The sequence below is a fragment of the Berghia stephanieae genome, chromosome 1 (assembly GCF_034508935.2).
Source record: "Berghia stephanieae isolate SIO BIC M18660-M18661 chromosome 1, UCSD_Bste_1.3, whole genome shotgun sequence".
Classification (NCBI taxonomy): Eukaryota; Metazoa; Mollusca; class Gastropoda; order Nudibranchia; family Aeolidiidae; genus Berghia; species Berghia stephanieae.
Window position 1 is genome coordinate 30,194,923 of NC_088360.1, and position 21,686 is coordinate 30,216,608.

The window sequence follows — 21,686 nt, forward strand, 5'->3', positions numbered from 1 at the left end:
TCTTGCCGACTTACTTGATGAAGGACAGACATATCGTATCGGCTAGCGATTGGAGTTTTTAAAAAAATATAACATTATACTTTAGTATAGCATTCAGAATATTATAGACACTTGGCTTGAGGGACCTCACACTCTTCAGATCTTATCTTTGCGTTTCCTCCAATTTCATGAATACTGGAAAGGATGCAATCTGTAATGAGTTTGACCCGGCGTTTTCTATTTTGAAATGGCACAAACTTTATTGACGAAGATTTACCAATTTTGTTGACATAGGAATTGGTATGTGTGAGTTTGTATGAGTTTACATTGCTTGGCAATACTCTTCAACAGTCGAAACGTCACTTCCTTCATAATAACGCATGTTAACTTAGTAACACTGGCTCTAAACTATCGGAACAATGGCGGACGCCCGTATGAAATATTTCTCGGGCGAGCATAAAGGGTATCCAGAGGGAAAAAACCCACATAAACTTGATCATGTTTTGACTTTTACACATTCTGATCACAAGGCATATGAAAAGTTCAAGCGAGCATGAAAAAAAAGTAATGATTTTCTTTGTTTAGAACCAAGATGGCGCCGTTGCCGGGCGGCGTGACATCGGACTATTGAATCGTATTACTCGTGATTTGCTACAAATTATGGAGACTAGTTCTGTCATTTGTTTAAAGACGTAAATGTGAAGGAGTGGAGGGGATGGGAGGGGGGCTGATTTATAATGTTATTTGATAAGATTAGATCATTGTTATTTGTATGAACACCAAATTTATTCTTAATACAATTGGGTACTAAAGGTTTTCAGTGTATTTTCTCTAAATAAACCATCAATAAAAAAAGGCAATTGAGGAAAAATAAAGGGAATTTGATTTATTTATCTAATAGTCGTTGACAGAGAATGGTAAATGATAAATTTATTTTGATAACTATTGCTTTACTGCTGTCATTACCGCATTGTGGAAAGGAATAACAGTTCATAATACATAATGGTGTAATGACGAGGGTTGTTTAAATGCACTGTTGAGAAATGACATGTTGAAAATAAATATGATGGAAAGATCAATAAATCATGTAGCACTTTAAATTAAATTGTAAGAGTGCATCCGTTCTCTTTTTCTGCCTTCTCTCCCTCTCTCTTCTCACTCCCTCTATCTCTATCTCTCTCTCTCCCCCCCCCCCTCTCTCATACACACCCAAACGAACATAACAACAACAATGGGAGCGATCTATAGATAGTATGCAGATGACGTCACCCAGGCATTTGTTATTGTTTTTGCCATCCGCGTTTGTGAGTTGTTCTCACTAAACTGTATCAACCAGACTATAAAAGTTCATGGTTACACAGAGTTTGTGTGTTGGTCCGTTATACTTCCGGATGGCAATGTTGTGAACTCCTTGGCCAAGCGCATTCTATCTATAGATAGAATGCGCTTGGCCAAGGAGTTCACAACATTGCCATCCGGAAGTATAACGGACCAACACACAAACTCTGTGTAACCATGAACTTTTATAGTCTGGTTAATACAGTTTAGTGAGAACAACTCACAAACGCGGATGGCAAAAACAATAACAAAGGCCTGAGTGACGTCATCTGCATACTATCTATATTCATGTTTTCGTCCAACCAGGTCATCAATCACATGATTTGTCTGTACAACGATTGAATATATCTTAACGCATGTAAACACGCTGCTTTGTTGATAAAAATTGTAAACATACCCATGTGTCAAGCTGAATTTAATGACCAGTCGTGATGTGAAATATCTAAAAAGCTGTGAGCACTTTTCACTAAGTGGGTCACATTGAGCACATTTTGCAATGTGACCAATGACCTCGAGCACATGGAAAGTTATTATAGATCATGCCCATAGAAGGGACGAAGTTGACGCCAATTAGCTCTTTGTTATTGCTTTGAGACAGCCGTTTTTATGATTTATTCTCACTAAACCATATCAATCAAACTATAAACGTTCAAGGTTACGCAGAATTTTAGCTAACATACGTTTTATCCGGCTGGCGGGTGTTGTGAGTATTTTTCCTCAACATCCCTGAAGAATTTTGATAATTTTTGCTTGAAGGTATCTCAAATATTTTGTGTTCACACATTTAAGGAAGAGCGTTCCAGTTTTTTGATAGTGCGGGATACAAATTGATATTTGACGATGTTTGAATTTGCACATTGGAGTTTTAGTGTTTTTGAGTGGGTTTTAGTTTTGAATGCGTGAATGTCGTTGTATGTCTACTGTTGTCGTGATACGGCAGTCATTTTGTTTGTAATTTTGAACATGAGATAGAGGAGAAAGAGAGAAAGAAAGAAAGAAAGGAGAGAGGGAGAGAAAGAGAGAGAGAGAGAGAGAGAGAGAGAGAGAGAAAGAGAGAGAGAGAGAGAGAGAGAGAGAGGCAGACATATGTTGAAATTATGACCTCCTAACGTTCAGTGCTAATCCAAATAAATAACAATATGGAATTGAATGTAAACTTCAATTTGATTACAAAAACAGATAAAATGGACGTTTCGGGTTTCCCCTTTATCAGCAAACAGGATGAAAATGAAACACTACAGATGAATGAGATAATGTGGTCGTGGCGTTGTTAAGCATTGATGGGCAGGAAATGTTATGCTTCTTTGTGAGGAAGCACGAATTATAATAGAACAATAGATATAGATAGCTGTGGATTGGTAGACTCGAATGGTTCCACTTCTTGAATACCCTTGTATTTCTCAGTGTCGTCGCTACACGCTTATAGTGTTATAGATAGTATGCAGATGACGTCACTCAGGCCTTTGTTATGTTTTCCCATCGCGTTTGTGAGTTGTTCTCACTAAACTGTATTAACAGACTATAAAAGTTCATGGTACACAGAGTTTGTGTATTGGTCCGTTAATACTTCGGATGGCAATGTTGTGATCCTTTGGGCCAAGAGCATTTATCTATACTTTCTTTATCATTACATAAGGTCTTACTATATTTATCTTTGATTATAAGTCTATTATGTGTTTTCTGTCGTTTGATTATATTCATCGCTTTGAACATTTTCATACTGTAACTCGTACTATTTATTTCTGTCACAATCTCATCTATTTTCTTTTGTGATTATCTATTGATTGAGATTTAATTTTATGAGTGATTTCATTTCTTTGTCTCTTCATTTTGTTCTTCACATCCGTATTTGAGCAGCTGTTGATGTCAAGTCTCAGTTGTTTTTGCTGATGTGATAGTATGTCATGAAGTAGTCTCGTTTTTGTGTACTACTTCTTTCAGGCAGTGTTGATTCCCTGCTCATCAGCAAGCTTTGGACAAGATGTTTGAATTTCAGCTGGGTTAGAGGCATCCTTTAAATTCTTCGACGAAAGATTCGACACGAGTGTATTTCTGAAATTTTCTTTGACTAGGTCATCTCTTAGACTGCTGAAGTCTTTGATCTATCTTCTATTTTGTTTGTTATACTTATGCCTTGGCTCATTTTCATTTTCTCTTGGCCTGAACTTTGAAATTCGAGTGTATGGTTGGTAGATATCTTCGTTCCTGCATATATTCGTGAATCATTGAGAATGCGTTTGTAATGGTAAGAAATAATGATAAAGTCTGATTGTAAGTATTGACAATCTTATCATCAGAATTTTCCACGCTCCTTGCCATGTAGTAACATATCACTTTTAAAGGCACTTTTACAGATGAATAACTATGTTCGCAGCTAAAATCAATAATAAGATACTGGCCATTTTCATTAGGTAGTCCTTTGGAATAAACACCGAGGCATGTTTCCTTATTGTCTTTCCGTGTCCCTATTTTAGCACTGAAATCGTCCGTGATTATGATGTTGTCATTTACATAGTCCCGGATTATCATTTCAATTTCATTGTATAATCTATCGCTTACTGTTGAATCATTTTTCGAGTCCCCGAAGTAGGATGATGAGTGTTGATTATAAGTGTAGGCTTGTTGTTTAAAAAGCATGGAATGGTTTTAAAGCTCAAAACAGATATTATTTTTTCATTTATAGACCAATATCATCCTTAGGTAATAATTGGTTTGATATTAGAAAACCCAGCGCTCCCTGGATATTTTCATGTTCACATGTTATGAGACGGTAACCTCGTATTATTTCATCATTGGCCTTGTCTCTGGTCTCTTGTATTCTTACGACGTCTGATTTGTAAGTAAATAGGTCCTCTATCAGGTTGTTTTTCTTAAATTTTGAGGAGATACTGCGAACATTGAATGATGCGATGTTCATTCCTATGTTTTTGTTTTGTTTTTAAGGGTTTTACGGCGCTTGCAACTCATTAAGGTTATATCAGCGCCAGTAAAAAGGAAGAAAATGGGATAGTGAAAAGTTCTGGAATTACGCATAAAGTTAAAGCACCCAAGAAAAGGTATGACAAAGGGGAATTGGTTCAAATAGGAAACAGATGTAGATTCCAAGAGCAGACTATCAAAGTACTTAATTTGAGATCACCTAAACGTCTCATCCAGACACAAGCACAGGCCTCAACTAAGAGGGAGACACTCAAATGTTTACAAATCATATAAAATATTTAAACAAAACAATACAGTGCATAACAGAGAGATGATTTACAAGGAATAAAATATCATCTCCCAAAACAAACTATACATTTAAATGCATCCCTCCCAGCCAGGGTATCAGGCCAGGGCCAGGACAAAACCAAGTAATCTCATTCCAAGACAAAGACAGAAAGCATATTGGAAAACAGATATAGGGGGATAGAAGACAGTATGTACCTCCATGCCCACTATGGGAGGTCAGGAATCCCACCTAGATGTTCATTCCTAATTGATAATTGCGTCATCAACAGTAAAATAATTCTATTTCCATAGACAAGAGACATAAATAGTTGTTACTTCCTTTTAATTGTAGTGATCGATAATAGACTTCCGAAGACATGAGACCTAAATAGATGTTACTCCTTTTAATTTTAGTTACCGATAATAGGCCCCATATAATGGTAATAAATTTACAAACTTCACACAGTACCTTGTCAATCCGTTATCAAATTTACACAGAAAATACATTTAATAAACAAATAAATTAGTAAATAGGCAGAATCCGTGGCATATTCACACAATCTTCTTAAAGATAGTAATATAGACACGGAGTCCACCGAACTCCAATCACAGAATTTCACCAAAATTTACCAAATTTTTATGAGTTGCTTTCAATAAAAGATATCACTCAGACTATAAACGTCTAAGTTTACGTATAGTTTTGTGTGTTGGTACGCTTTATTCGCCTGGGTAAATTGTAGTATTTTGACTAAACGCACAGCATCAATGTGTAACTCATCGCCTCGGACCTGCATAATGTCAAGATAGACAAGATTTCGAGAGGTGATTTCAACACCAATCTGATCATAGATATAGCTTTTGTCCCTTTCAAAAACCCGTCTCCACTGTTTTCAATAAAACATAAACTTAATCTAAGTTTCTTTTTTTTCGCTACTGATTCGAATTTTATTAAACTCCTGTCACTCCGACATGATACCGATTTGAGACGAAATTTAAACTTTGACAATTATCAAAGAGGTACAATTCGATTGGTGTCCAACATTTGACAGTCAATCTCATCGGAGTTATCTCGACAATCCTGGTGTCCATCACAGCGAAATTCCAAAGGGATCCACTGCATGGGATAACCAGAACATCGCCATTGCGATGCAGGGAAACACTCTTGAAACGGACAATTCATCTCGTCTGCACCATCTGGACAGTTTTTCTCGCCGTTACAAAGAAGGCTTTTCTCAACACACATGGGCGGGTTTTCTGTTCCTGGACACAACCAATGCCTTACGGGGTCATATGACTTTGGGTTCTCGCAGTCTTTCTCATCGGACCCGTCGCCACATTCGTCAATAGAGTTGCATTTATAGCTGTATGGAACGCATTGTCCATTAAGACAAGAAAACTCAAAGAGGCTATTGCAATTTGGCCGCTCTAAGGTGACATTTGTTGCATTTTGATTATAAATTAGAGTGCAATTTAGTTCATCTGAGTCGTCCGGACAGTTTGAAATTCCATCACATAGCCAGTGATTTGGAATACATTTACCTTGACATTCCCATTCTGTGTCGCGACAAGCAGTCTTGTTTCTCTCTGGTTTGCATCCGGTTTCATCTGACATATCACCACAATCATTTTCCCCGTCGCATCTCCATTTTTCTGGAATACATTGCCCTCCAGCGCATATCCATTGCTGGTTATTACACCGACGAACATAATAATCACACCTGGTTTCATCAGAGGAGTCAAGACAATCGGATTCTCCATCGCATCTCCAGGACATTTTAATGCATTTGCCAGAATCACATCTCCAGTTATTGTCAGGGCAAGTTGTATTTTCACATTGGACCTCATCAGAATTGTCTCCACAATCGTCTTTTGAGTTGCATGTATAATTGTATGGAATACATTGCCCATTGAGGCAAGAGAATTGAATGGAACTATTGCAAATTGTTCGTTTTTGTTCCATGGAATTTGTAGCACTTGTGGTTGTTGTAGAATTTTGGCAACCAAGTTCATCATCACCTCCTTCACAATCTGCGTATCCATCACATCTCCATCCAAGAGGGATACAAATAAATCTGTCAGGAATCTTGCAGGGCCACATTCTACTCGTGCCACATGGGTTATCCGTGATGTTGTCATAAGTAGTGTTATCAAAAGTTAAGTTGCTAACAGTGGTGGTATCAAAAGTGAAGTTGCCAAAAGTTGTGGTATTAAAAGTTGTGTTGCTGTCAGTGGTCGTATTAAAGGTTGTGTTGGTAACAGTGATGTTGCAGTTTAGTTCATCAGAAAAATCGGAGCAATCCTGTTCTCCATCACATAGCCAGCGATTTGGAATACATTTACCTTGACATTCCCATTCTGTGTCGATACAAGCAGTCTTGTTTCTCTCTGGTTTGCATCCGATTTCATCTGACATATCACCACAATCATTTTCCCCGTCGCATCTCCATTTTTCTGGAATGCATTGCCCTCCAGCGCACATCCATTGCTGGTTATTACACCGAGGAACATAATAATCACACCCGGTTTCATCAGAGGAGTCAAGACAATCGGATTCTCCATCGCATCTCCAGGACATTTTAATGCATTTGCCAGAATCACATCTCCAGTTATTGTCAGGGCAAGTTGTATTTTCACATTGGAATTCATCAGAATTGTCTCCACAATCGTCTTTTGAGTTGCATGCATAATTGTATGGAATACATTGCCCATTGAGGCAAGAGAATTGAATGGAACTATTGCAAATTGTTCGGTTTTGTTCCATGGAATTTGTAGCAATTGTGGTTGTTGTAGAATTTTGGCAACCAAGTTCATCATCACCTCCTTCACAATCTGCATATTCATCGCATCTCCAGGACATGGGAATGCATTTGCCAGAAAAACATCTCCAGTTATTGTCAGGGAAAGTTGTATTTTCACATTGGACTTCATCAGAATTGTCTCCACAAAGAGAGCTATTGCAAATTGTTCGGTTTTGTTCCATGGAATTTGTAGCACTTGTTGTTGTAGAATTTTCGCAACCAAGTTCATCATCACCTCCTTCACAATCTGTGTATCCATCACATCTCCATCCAAGAGGGATACAAATAAATCTGCCAGGAATCGTGCAGGGCCACATTCTACTCGTACCACATAGGTTATACGTGATGTTGTCAGAAGTAGTGTTATCAAAAGTTAAGTTGCTAACAATGGTGGTATCAAAGGTAAAGTTGCTAAAAGTTGTGGTATTAAAAGTTGTGTTGCTGTCAGTGGTCGTATTAAAGGTTGTGTTGGTAACAGTGATGTTGCAGTTTAGTTCATCAGAAAAATCGGAGCAATCCTGTTCTCCATCACATAGCCAGCGATTTGGAATACATTTACCTTGACATTCCCATTCTGTTTCGCGACAAGCAGTCTTGTTTCTCTCTGGTTTGCATCCGATTTCATCTGACATATCACCACAATCATTTTCCCGGTCGCATCTCCATTTTTCTGGAATGCATTGCCCTCCAGCGCACATCCATTGCTGGTTATTGCACTTTACATCATCACATCCGGTTTCATCAGAGGAGTCAAGACAATCGGATTGTCCATCGCATCTCCAGGACATTTTAATGCATTTGCCAGAATCACATCTCCAGTGTTTGTGAGGGCAAGTTATGTTTTCACACCAGAGTTCGTCAGAAAAGTCGGCGCAATCGTTTTCCCCATCACACTTCCATTCTAATGGTATACATTGGTTTCCTTGATTACAGCTCCACTCGCGCAAGGAGCATATTGTAATAGGATTCGATTCAGCCAACTCTCTTGACAACCGTGATAAGGCAAAGAGGAAAACTAAAGCATTTGCGATAGTCAGCCTGTCAAAAGAATGTTTAAAAATATTAGACAAAAACATCTTTGACAAAACAGGACTGTAAAGGTAAAGTTATATTGACACACACACACAAACACACACATGCACACAAACACACACATACACACAAACACACACACACACCCTCTTGAAACGGGAGACATACCAATTGTTTGGAAGCACGCTCTTGTCCAACCCATCTACAAGAAAGGTGATAGAAGCAGGGCTAAAAACTACCGTCCAATTTCATTAACTTGCATTTGCTGCAAACTGTTAGAGCATATAATGAGATCCTCAATAACTGAATGTCTCGAAACTAACAGTATTTTTTGTGATGAACAGCACGGATTTAGGAAGCATCGCTCTTGTCAAACTCAACTTCGATCATTAACACATGATCTGTCACTGCTATTGATAAAGTTGGTCAAATTGATCTAGTACTACTGGACTTTGCCAAGGTCTTCTACAAGGTTCCTCACCATCGGTTAATCCAGAAATTGTATGACGTTGGTATCAGGAACAAAACCTTACAATGGACTGCTCATTGGTTGTCCCAATTACAATATTCAAAGATTGCAGAATGTTCAGAACAGGGCGGCTAGATTGGTGATTTTATCAAAACCTGACGATCCTATCTCCCCTGTTCTGGAAGTTCTTCATTGGCTGCCGGTGAAGCAGCGCTATTGAGTTCAAGGTGTTATGTTGTTGTTATAGCTCGTTTCATGGCCTGTCACCACCCTATTTAAACGATCTTGTATCTCATTATACACCTTGCAGATCGCTAAGATCTATTAGTATGCTTCTTCTGACAGAGGTAACCTCAAAGTCTTTTTTTCACAACAAACCCTCCCTGTGACTGCGCCCAGGTTGTGCAATTCCGGTTTCTTATAATATTAAGAATAGTGACAATTTAGAAACCTTTAAAAAGAAATTGAAAACCGAATTATTTAGAGAGCGTTTCTCGACAATTAATATGCTTTATGTTTTAATTTAGGGTAGTAATGTGCATGTAAAAAGTTTGCGTATGTGGACGCGGAGAAGTTTCCGTATGTGGGTGTGCGGGTGTATGTGTGTGAGCGTGCTAATATGAATGCTAGTTTATATAGTCTTGAGTGATTGTAAAGCGCCATAGAGCACTTGTCAGTGGAGAAATGGGCGCTATATTATTATTATCATTGCAACTTTTCTGGACAATCGCACCGAACAAGTTCTTGTTGACGGCGAGACTTCCACTATCGGGATGGCGTACCTCAGGGCTCAGTCCTTGGGCCCGTCCTATTTTTAGTTTACATAAATGATCTTCCACGAGGTATAAGGTCAAAAGTGCGCCTCTTTGCTGACGATGCAGCATTATATTATCAGATAAGAACAACAGACGACTGCAAAATACTAAATGACGCTCTAGCTAAATTACAAGAATGGGAAACAATAAATCAAATGGAATTTAACGTATCAAAGTGCAATGTTCTAACCATCACAAATAAGAAAGCACCAATTACATTTGAATACCAACTTCATGGTCAAAACCTGGAACATGTAAAGACAGCAAAATACCTTGGCATTGAGTTTGCTAAAAAACTCAACTGGAACGACCACATATGTCACCTGGCTTCAAAGGCAAATCAATAAACGCTTACATCACCCGCAATTTGAAAAGATGCCCAATCTCAAATCAAACCCTTGCTTTTAAAACTATTCTTGGCCCAATTTTGGAGTATGGCAGCTCAATTTGGGACCCATATACAAAGAAAAACATCGACACCTTAGATAACATCCAGAGAAAAACAGCAAGACGCATCACAAACACATTCGATCCGTTCTCAAGTCCGTCTGAAATATCACAACGGATTGGCCTTGAACCTCTGGAAAAAAGAAGAAAGGTAGATAAACTTAAATTGTTCCACAAGATCTACTAGAAAATTTTGTGACTTAAACTTCTAAACGACACCAAAGTTATTGGCACAAGAAATACGAGGGGACTCATAGCAAGAGTAAACATTCCAACATCAAAAACAGACGCCCACCTGTATTCGTTTTTCCCTTCCACTGCCCGAATATGGAATAGCCTCCCAGCTGAAGTGGCTGAAAACGGTTGCCAATGTGCCTTTACGCGATTGCTAGAGTTCACAACGTGACTTTTAAAAATCTAGATATGTGTTTTTAAAATTAGTTTCATGTGCAGAGTTTTAGCAAGTTTAAAATGTAACAAACTGTGGAGTGGTCCTCGACAATATTGGAGGTTTCCACAAAACAAAGAAGAAGAAGAAGAAGAAGAAGAAGAAGAAGAAGAAGAAGAAGAAGAAGAAGAAGAAGAAGAAGAAAACACATACGTACACACCGGGCACGTTTTTTGCCATCCACGTATATGAGAAATTCTCACTTAACTATATTATACAGACTATAAAAGTTAATGGTTACACAGCGCTTTGTGTGTTGGTCCGTTATACTTCCCAATGGCAATGTTGTGAGCTTCTTAGCCAAGCGCATACTACCTATAATATTGCAGAAGAACGTCTACAAAGTATGCATAAGTTTCATACATTTTAATGAAAAATGGGAATAATAACTTAATGGTCAAGGAATGATCTATTTTCATGACAGACGCATGGAGTGGTGAAAAAATAGAGGAAGAGAGGGTTAGGGAATAGCGCAAACTAATAAACCAATCACAGAGAAAAACAAAAAAAAAATCAACTGCTTTCCCTCGCCACTATAGATAGTATGCGCTTGGCTAAGAAGCTCATAACATTGCCATCCGGAAGTATAACGGACCAACACACAAAACACTGTGTAACCATGAACTTTTATAGTTTGGTTAATATATCTTAGTGAGAATCACTCACATACGCGGATGGCAAAATACAATAACAAAGGCTTGAGTGACGTCATCTTCGTTCTATCTATAATATGAGAGATAACGAAAGCCACGTCCGGATGTGAAAGCAATCATTAGTATCATAGCGATGGTAGTCGAGGAAAGTCTTCCAAGAATCAATTAATTAGAATTTGAGAAGTGTTAAGGTCTAGTTACTTGTGTGTAATGTTATGTTATGTTATAATACCCTTTTATACGGTTGTGAAACGTGGACGCTTGACAAAGAATTACGAGGAGGTTAGAGGCATTTGAGATGTGGATGTATCGAAGAATGTTGAGGTTATCATGGAGAGACAAGTATACGAACGAGGAAGTGTTGGAGGAGGTGAGAAAGGGAATAACGTAGATCGATACCATCAGAAAGAGGCAGTTACGGTTTTGGGACAGGTTTGGAGAAGAGATGGAATAGAAAAGTTGGTAACATCGGGGATGATCGAAGGAAAGAGAGCTAGAGGAAGACAAAGAATGACATATCTTAATAACCCAAGAATGGCCAAAAGTGATTTAAAAAACAACACAGAATCCATGCGCACAGCAGAGGATCGTGATACAGCTGGATACAGCGTGGATACAGCTGACCGGCAACGTGCACAAGAGGACCAGCCACGCTGGATGATGACGACTTGTGTGTGTGTGTGTGTGTGTGTGTTTGTGTGTGTTTGTGTGTGTATGTGTGTGTGTGATATTATGTTTGTGACCGCGTTTATGTTGGTTAACCTTGGAGGGGTGGGTGTGATTGCTTTGTGTGTGTGTGTGTGTGTGTGTGTGTGTGTGTGTGTGTGTCTGCGCACCGCAGAGGATCGTGATTCGTGGAGACAGCTGACCGGCAACGTGCACAAGAGTGCAAACCACGATGGATGATGACGACTTGTGTGTGTGTGTGTGTGTGTGTGTGTGTGTTTGTGTGTGTGTTTGTGTGTGTGTATGTACGAAGGCCACGATAGAAGACACAGTAAGTGCCACCCTGCCCACTATGGGAGGCCAGGAACCCCACCTAGGTACTTACCTGTATATATCTAATAGACACCGAATGGAAGGGAACATAACCACGCCCATCGGACAGCCGTCCGAATGTAAACAATGACAGATAGTGCTGAACTAATAAAATACAAGATATTACTAACGACGGTATGTGGCTAAGCAAAATATTCACTAGTTCTACACGCCTGATCAATCGTACCATCACATAAATTAATCAATATGAAACCTTTAACATTTTTATAGAAGGAATGAAATTGACGTCAATCGGCTCTTTGTTATTGTTTGTAGGCAGCCAATTTGAAGATTAGTACTCATTAAATTATATCAATCAGACTATAAACGTTTGTGGGGATGTTGTATCCGGCTGGCCGATATTGTGATTATTTGTACCTGAACGCAGAGTATCAATTGTCTGATTGAGCGAATCTAGTGAGAACTAATCACACAACTGTTAGTCGAATAACAATAACAAGAGAGCAGGGTGATGCCAATTTCCTTTAGTCTATTGTTTGTAAATAAACAATTAGATTCTATTTGTCCGTAGAACTTGAAGATGTGTCGCAAATCCCACATTTTGATTAGAAATACATTTTCAAAACCTCCTCACCCTTGTGTCTCTGCCATTTTGCCAAATAGTGTTGTTGGTGTCGCTTGATACAGCCGACAAGTGAGACAACGTATTTGTTCATGAGATAATCCAATCCTCCTCTTCTTGTTGACACATCAAGATAATGACTGCCTCTGTCAGGCCATTTCTCACAGTGTGCCATTTCAAAACAGAGCTCGATGAGGTGAAGCATAGATGGCAAGCGTTTAACTCACTCAATCCTAGAGAGTTTTGCTACTTTTCAAAACTGGAAAAAAAAATGTATTAAAAATGAGCATGTGCGTAGATAGTTTTATTCAACTATCATTAAATGTAAAAACTAAATAAAATTAGATTTGATACTAAGTCTATAATATGTCTCAGAAAAACTGTAATAAATGTGACCCTTCGTCTCAAAACTGTATTAAGTCGGGTTGGTTAAGATGTTGAAAATTGAATTTATAGATAGAAATATCAGACGTGTTGAGTTTGTATGTTTTATTGAGGAGAATGGTTACCATATTTTAGGGTGCTAATGCCAACGATTTATATTTCTGACCAGTTTAACATTTAATTCTGCTTTGAAGCATCTGATTCGTTCCGACATAATACCGTTTTGAGACGATGGGTCACAAATAAGCATGGGGTAAATGTAACCCCGGTCATACTACGGATATAGTCGGTGTTAGGGTTGAGTGAGTTAAGGTAGACATCGGACGGAGAGTCTCGTTTCCCATACGCCATACGTCATCTCACTCGCCAATTACGCCAAATTACGAGTTATTATTATTATTATTATTATTATTATTATTATTATTATTATTATTATTATTATTATTATTATTATTATTATTATTATTATTATTATTTTATGTGTTATAATCTCGTTGTTGTTTTTCATTGATGTGCTCTTCTATTGTTTATTACCTTTTAAAATCTTGCTTTTTTTCTGTTTGTCTCATTTCTTGTTGTTGTTGTTGTTGATGTTGTTGTTGTTGTTGTTTGTTTGTTTGTTTGGTCATCTAAGACAAACCCGATTCATTATAAATATGTGGCCAGACTTTCTCCCATTTTTAATTGAGCGATGTACTTCCGTGAATTAATTGCCGTATTATATTAACATTTACGGATGATATAATAAAATAATAATAATAATATATAATATAATAATATAATAATAATAATAAATATAATAATAATAATAATAATAATAATAATAATAATAATAATAATAATAATAATAATAATAATAATAATAATAATAATAATAATAATAATAATAATAATAATAATAATAATAATAATAATAATAATAATAATAAATAATAATAATAATAATAATAATAATAATAATAATAATAATAATAATAATAATAATAATAATAAATAATAATAATAATAATAATAATAATAATAATAATAATAATAATAATAATAATAATAATAATAATAATAATAATAAAATAATAATAATAATAATAATAATAATAATTAATAATAATAATAATAATAATATAATAATATATAATAAATAATAATAAATAATAATAAATAATAAAAAAATAGATACTGAATATTAGACTACAATTGACATCTATTTACTGAATTCACGTGGTATTTTTAGGGGTGTTTCTTTTTTTACGAAACACGCCGGGAAGTAGGCAACAGTGGGGAGCGTACCTGGGACTGGGTTTCGTAAAAAAAAAAGCAATTACTTTTTTACGAAACCCGACAATATCCGACAAAGTTATGGAAAGAAAGTAAGCAACAGTGGGGTAGTTAACCCGAGACTCAGGGAAGTATACACTATTGGGGAGTAAACCTAAGTCTATGGTTTTTCGATGGGTTTTGGCGGGTTTCGTAAAAAAGTAATTGCTTCATTCTCGTCTGGTACCCAACTCCCATAGTCCGGCTTCATTTCCCACTGGTATCTATCTTCCATAGTCCCAGGTTCATTTCCACTGATATCCTCTTCTCACAGTCCCAGGTTCACTCCCAACCGGTGTGCACTTCCCTGAGTCCCGGTTCATTGCCCAATGGTGCCCACTTCCCATAATTTTTGACTATATCGGTAGGTATTGAAATAAAAGTACATTCTGAGCTCACTGTCCACTGGTATCAACCTCTCGCAGTCCCAGGTTCAATCCTCATCAGTGTCCGAATCCCAGATTCACTCCCCACTGCTGCCTGCTTCCCATAACTTTGTCGGGTTTTGTCGGGTTCCGTAAAAAAGTAATTCCCCCTCCCCCTTGGTCTTGCTTTTTTACAAACTCCAGAGTCCCAGTTTCACTCCCCACAAGTGTACACTTCCCTGAATCTCAGGATCACTCCCCTCTGTTGCCTACTTCAATAACTTTGTCGGATATTGCCAGGTTTCGTCGGGTTTCGTAAAAAAGTAATTGCTTTTATGTGAAACTCGCTGAAACCCGCCGAAAACTAGAGTCTCAGGTTCACTCCACACAGGTGTACACTTCCATGAATCTCAGGTTCACTCCCCACTGTTGCCTACTTCCCATAACTTTGTCGGATATTGCCGGGTTTCATAAAAAGGTAATTGCTTTTATGTGAAACTCGCTGAAACCCGCCAAAAACCAGAGTCTCAGGTTCACTCCCTACTGGTGTGCACTTCCATGAATCTCAGGTTCACTCCCCACTGTTGCCTACTTCCCATAACTTTGTCGGATATTGCCGGGTTTCGTAAAAAAGTAAGTGCTTTTTTGTGAAACTCGCTGAAACCCGCAGAAAACCATAGTCTCAGGTTCACTCCCCACTGGTGTACACTTCCCTGAGTCTCAGGTTCACTCCCCACTGTTGCCTACTTCCCACAACTTTGTCGGATATTGCCGGGTTTCGTAAAAAAGCAATTGCTTTTACATGAAACTCGCTGAAACCCGCTGAAAACCAGAGTCTCAGGTTCACTCCCCACTGGTGTATACTTTCACGAATCTCAGGTTCACTCCCCACTGTTGCCTACTTCTGATAACTTTGTCGGATATTGCTGGGTTTCGTAAAAAAGTAATTGCTTTTATGCGAATCTCATTGAAAGCCGCCGAAAACCATAGTCTCAGGTTCACTCCCCACTGGTGTACACTTCCCTTAGTCTCAGGTTCACTCCCCACTGGTGTACACTTCCCTTAGTCTCAGGTTCACTCCACATTATTTGCCTCCTTTCGATAACTTTGTCCCATTTTGTTGGAATTTGGCGCATTTCGTAAACAAAAAGTAATTGCTTTTTTTTTTTACAAAACCCGCCGAAACCCAGACCCAGGTTAGTGGTGTACACTTCCCCGAATCTCAGGTTCACTCCCCACTGTTGCCTACTACCCTACCCATAACTTTCTCGGATATTGCCAGGTTTCGTCGGGTTTCGTAAAAAAGTAATTGCTTTTATATGTAATTATCTGAAGCCCGCCGAAAACCATAGTCTCAGGTTCACTCCCCACTGGTGTACACTTCACTGTCTCAGGTTCATCCCTTCCTCTCCCCCCCCCTCCCTTACACACACACACACACACACACACACACACACGCTGCTGCCTACCTCCCATAACTTTGTCGGATATTGCCAGGTGTCGTCGGGTTTCGTAAAAAAGTAATTGCTTTTTATTACGAAACCCGCCGAAACCCAGTCCCAGGTTCACTCCCCACAGGTGTACACTTCTCTGAGTCCCAGATTCACTCCCACAGCTGCGCTGCCCTCTTCCCATAACTTTGTCAGGTTTCGGGGAAAAAACACCGTATTATAGTGCAAAACCACTATTCAGTGTCAGATACTGAATAGTACAAAACCACTATTTAGTATCAGATACTGAATAGTGGAAAACCACTATTCAGTATCAGAAACTGAATAGTGCTAGCCTTATTATATAGCGTATGACTTCTGATCAAGTAATATGTTCTTTAGCAAAAGTTATGAGCTACGCACAGGCGAGCTCTATATTATGACCTTCTCTGTTTGGAGTTAGCCAAAGTAGATTGATTACTCACCAATTTTGTCAGTCAAAATTGTCTCTCCCAACACAAAGGTACAGTGACCTCATTGGGTGTATTATGTCGAGTCCTGTTGGTTGAGAAATGGAATGACAATAATAGCTACAATCGCTGTCGTAGCAAACAGTCGGGTTACAAGCTTTGCCCTTCAAATTCGAACCCGTTGCGACAGGAAAAACGGTCAATAATTATCATTTTAACAAGCATCTGAACCGCTTGCTTGCAATTTCACATAGAGCAATGCGATTGAGTTGTATTTTTCCTAAGACAAAAATAAATATCTATAAGCAGTACTTGTTTTAGGCGTATAAAACTCCTCTTGTGAACTGTAGGACTCGGGTTCGAATCCTACTGTGCACGGTGAAAAGCTGAGTCCTTAGACAAAGTTATTTGCTCACATTGTCTCACCTTGGTCAGGAATAAAATGTATTTATATAGGTGGCTCGGTGTAAAAGATTGTATTTTCATACCACATCGGATTTGGAGAAAACCTGATTCTTTAACAGACAAATAGCCGCTATTATCTTTTGTCATGGTCTCAAGTGAGTAAAGAGCTACTCGACTATGTATAAAGATATGTAGAATGAGGCCCCAGAATTTACTAGTTGCTATAAATGAAAAACAATTAACGATTTGTTTAAGATGAAATAAAAGGAAAGATGAAATTTAATTAAAAGAGATAAATAGTGATTGTGCCAGTTACAAATAGAACTGTGAATATATTACGTAACTTATGATGACATAATGTCAGGTTCCTAAGGTTACGTTTCCAGGTAGTTGACAGGCGTGGGTTCTATATTCCTCCGATAACGGGCTCAGGCTCGTAAAGCTCCACTTCCAGGCAGTTTGTGAAAGGGTTATTCGGATATTTCCTCGACAGCGGGCTCAGGTTTGATCCTTAAAATGTTTAGGATTACACCGTCAAAGGTAAAAGCTCCGGCGTCTTGATGGTGAAGATAATATATCCACAAAGTCCCAAAAGATAAAAATCTTCAAATATATATGAGGAATGGAGCGGCTGGCCGTCCGGCATAGATTGTAGAGAGAAGTGAGTGTAGAATGTTAGACCTATCAGCTTTTATAAAAAGTGGCTACGTGACAGAATGTAGAACGAAAAGTATTCACTAATTAGAAATTAATTCGAAAGAAGGCTATAAAAGGAAAGACGATCTAATATTAGAAGGTAAAATTTATCTAAGCCTACCGAAATATAACAGGAGTGATATGAATTCAGTTCTTAATAAAATAAAATTTAATAAGATAATTGTGAAAAACCTTTAGTGTGACATCTTTGAAAAAATAAATAAAAGCTACCCCAATGATTCAGTATGAATATAAATGGATTTTTTTGACGATTAATGACGCCAGAATAAAATTCTTAATTTTAATCTAGACGATTCTATTTAAATTCTAGAACCAATCGTTCGAAAATAGAACATACTTTTTGATAAGAGATAATTGAGGTGAGGTCATTTGAGGGGTATGATGATACCATTTTTGAACTCCTGTATTTGACATTTTGAAATGGCTCTCAATGCGTCCTCTCAAGGTCACGCAGCAGTATTGAGAACTTGTTCAAAGCCGCCAACGCAGGATACAAGAATAGGGGGCAGCGTGGCTCAGTTTTTGCTTCGTAACCAAAAGGTACCGAGTTCGATACTCGCCTCGTTGTGTGGCGTTGAGCAAGTCACCTCGCCCTAGCTCACTTTGCGGCGCTGTACTGCGGCTGGCGCCTGGGTTATTCCAGTCTTCCCTTGGAATAGACCCTAATGACAAGTTTCTCCCTTGGGGATGAATAACAGGAATTTTATTTTATTTTATTTATTTATAAATTGAGATTTTCTGGCAGCTTGTCCTACACGACACTATGTTGTTAAATAGGTTAGAAATCTAAAGCTAATATTCCGGTGGATTGGTTACATACATTGTTCACTAATTTTCTGGTTTTAGAGTGATGGCAACTTATTCTCTAGCCTAAAAAATGATGGTCGGCAATAAATATCATCCTTCATCGATATTTCACACCTCGTCATCCTAAGAAACTGCCTACATATTCTGCTACTGAAATAGTTATGCCACCTTATGATTCAATATGTAACCTTTTCATTGGTTATAAATTGTTCGGAGGACTGTTTACACACATCCAATGAGTTTTTAACCGGAAAAGAGCGTGGCCTTCGTAAAGTTGTGGCCTGACACTGACCAAATTATAACGTCAAAATGCCCGTCTTTTGCCACAAAAGATAACAAATCGTGAGTTGGTCATTGGTCACATTGCAAAGGGTGCTCAAAATGACCCACATAGTAAAAAGTGTTCACAGTTTGAGAAATATCCAATGTTACAATTGGTCATTTTACTCAGCATGACTCATGGTTATGTTAACAAATTTCATAAAAAAGCAGCGTGTTTAGATACATTGAGAAATGTCCAATCGTTGTACACCAACCGATCATGTGATCGGTGACCAGGTTGGACGAAAACATGAATATAGATCGCTCCCCTTCATTAGGCTGGCCACAAACCTAAAAATGACGTCAAAAATGGGTCTTAGTACGTCTTAGTGTCAGGCAATATATACGTTAACGATGGCTACGCTTGACACGTCCAGAAACATTACGTCACAGCGTATTGCCGTAGCCTTCGCAAATTAAAGGCCTGATACCATAGCCATCGTTAACTTATAACCTGACTCTAGGATGTATAAAGACTTATCTTTTGACGTCAAGTTTACGTTTGGGCAGCGCTTTGAGAGTTGTCGTGTAGCCATCGTTAACTTTATAGCCTGACACAAGAACTCTCCAAGACTTATAGTTTGACGTCACTTTTGGGTTTGTGCAGCGGCTGGTGAGTTGTCGTTAGTAGAGCTCAAGGAAACAAGTGATCCCATTGTTTGAGCTATTGAATACAACTCACGATTTTTTTTCTTTTGTGGTCAAAGACTTGTATAAACGTTTATGCTCGTCGGAGAAATATTTCATAAGGGCATCCACCATTGCTCCGATAGTGTAGAGCCAGTTACTAAGTTATTATGTGTCATTACGACGGAAGTGACGTCATGACTGTTGAAGCCAATTAACGACAGCTATACTGATACTGTCATAAAAATTACGTCACAAAAGACGACGATGATCACCAAATTGGATATAGAGACGTGAAACTTCTGAAGTGGTTATAGGGTTTTAAATACGCTTCAACAGTCATGGCATCACTTCCCTCGTAATGACGCATGGTAACTTAGTAACTGGTTCTAAACTATCGGAACAATGGTGGACGCCCTTATGAAATATTTCTCCGACGAGCATAAGAGCGTATCCAGATGAAAAAAAAAAACATTATAAATCTGATCATGATTTTACTGTTACACATTCTGATCACAAGACATATGAAAAGTTCTAGCCAGCAGAAGAATAAAAAGTACAGATTTTCTTTGTTTAGAACCAAGATGGCCGCCGTGGCTGGGCGACGTGACATCAGACTATTGAATCCAATTGCAGATGATTTGTATCTATGCGTCACCATCACAAAGTTATAGCCTGACACTGACCAAGAAATGACGTCAAAATGCCAGTCTTTTTTCAACAAAAGAAAACAAATCGTGAGTTGTATTCAATAGTTCAACCAATGAAATAACTTGTTTCCATGAGCTTTACTAACGACAACTCACTAGACGCTACACAAACCTAAAAGATTACGTCAAACTGCCAGTCCTAGAGGGTTCTTATGTCAGGCTCTATGATAACGATCTATGTCATTTCGTGTCAAGTCGGTAACCAATCTCTAGCCCACAATGTTATCATGTGATACAATTGAAATTTGGCACGGGTTGTCGCAGTTTTCTATAGATAGAATGCGCTTGGCCAAGGAGTTCACAACATTGCCATCCGGAAGTATAACGGACCAACACACAAACTCTGTGTAACCATGAACCTTTATAGTCTGGTTAATACAGTTTAGTGAGAACAACTCACAAACGCGGATGGCAAAAACAATAACAAAAGCCTGAGTGACGTCATCTGCATACTATCTATAGATAGTATCAATGACTCACTCAGCTTTGTTATTGTTTTTGCCATCCGCGTTTGTGAGTTGTTCTCACTAAACTGTATTAACCAGACTATAAAAGTCATGGTTACACAGAGTATGTGTGTTGTCCGTTATACTCCGATATGGCAATGTTGTGAACTCCTGGCCAAGCGCATTCTAATCGCACACAAACTCTGTGTAACCATGAACCTTTATAGTCTGGTTAATACAGTTTAGTGAGAACAACTCACAAACGCGGATGGCAAAAACAATAACAAAGGCCTGAGTGACGTCATCTGCATACTATCTATAAGTAGAATGAAGTTAACTTCACTTGGGACATTGTTATTGTTTTTGTTTTTTGCCATCCACGTTTATGAGTAATTCTCACTGATAAAGGTTACCTCGCTTACCCTTTCTATTTTGTAAAGTCAGGATCCCAGGGTAATTGTGTCTCCCTCCCTACCCCTCCCCCCTCAACTATGGATGTGGGAGAGTATAGGGGCGGGAAGGGGGGGGGGGGGGGGGGGAAAGGTTGGATTGCTGCCAGGCACATTTCTTAGGTATTATTGTTGTGTATAGTCCGTTCCAAGTCCCGTGTGCACGGAATATTGCAAATTCATCCAAAGTTACGAAATGTGGAGCCGTGATTTTTTTTGCATGCGGGCTTATATTTTATGTGACATTACGAATTGTGAATATCGATAGTGCTATATAGACCAAACGGATTTCTCACAAAAACGAATTCCTTTGACCTTTTCATCGTTTGCAATAAAATATGACTCAAACTTTAAATTTTTTTTATAGTAATGGTTTGTTGATTGTCTTTCCCGTGGGGAAATAATCATAACAAAGTTGGCACATCATTTTGGGT

General features: G+C 38.3%; 1 protein-coding gene across 1 annotated transcript; it reads right to left on the reverse strand.

The window, feature by feature from the left end:
- Positions 1-2,933: 2,933 nt before the first annotated feature.
- LOC144971499 (uncharacterized) lies at positions 2,934-12,949 on the reverse strand. Its single transcript, XM_078912470.1, has 2 exons — positions 12,820-12,949; positions 2,934-8,360 (listed from the first exon to the last, which is right to left on the reverse strand). The coding sequence occupies exons 1-2, from the start codon at positions 12,834-12,836 to the stop codon at positions 5,534-5,536; spliced, it is 2,844 nt and encodes a 947-aa protein (XP_078768596.1). The 5' UTR covers positions 12,837-12,949; the 3' UTR covers positions 2,934-5,533.
- Between the last annotated feature and the right edge of the window lie 8,737 nt (positions 12,950-21,686).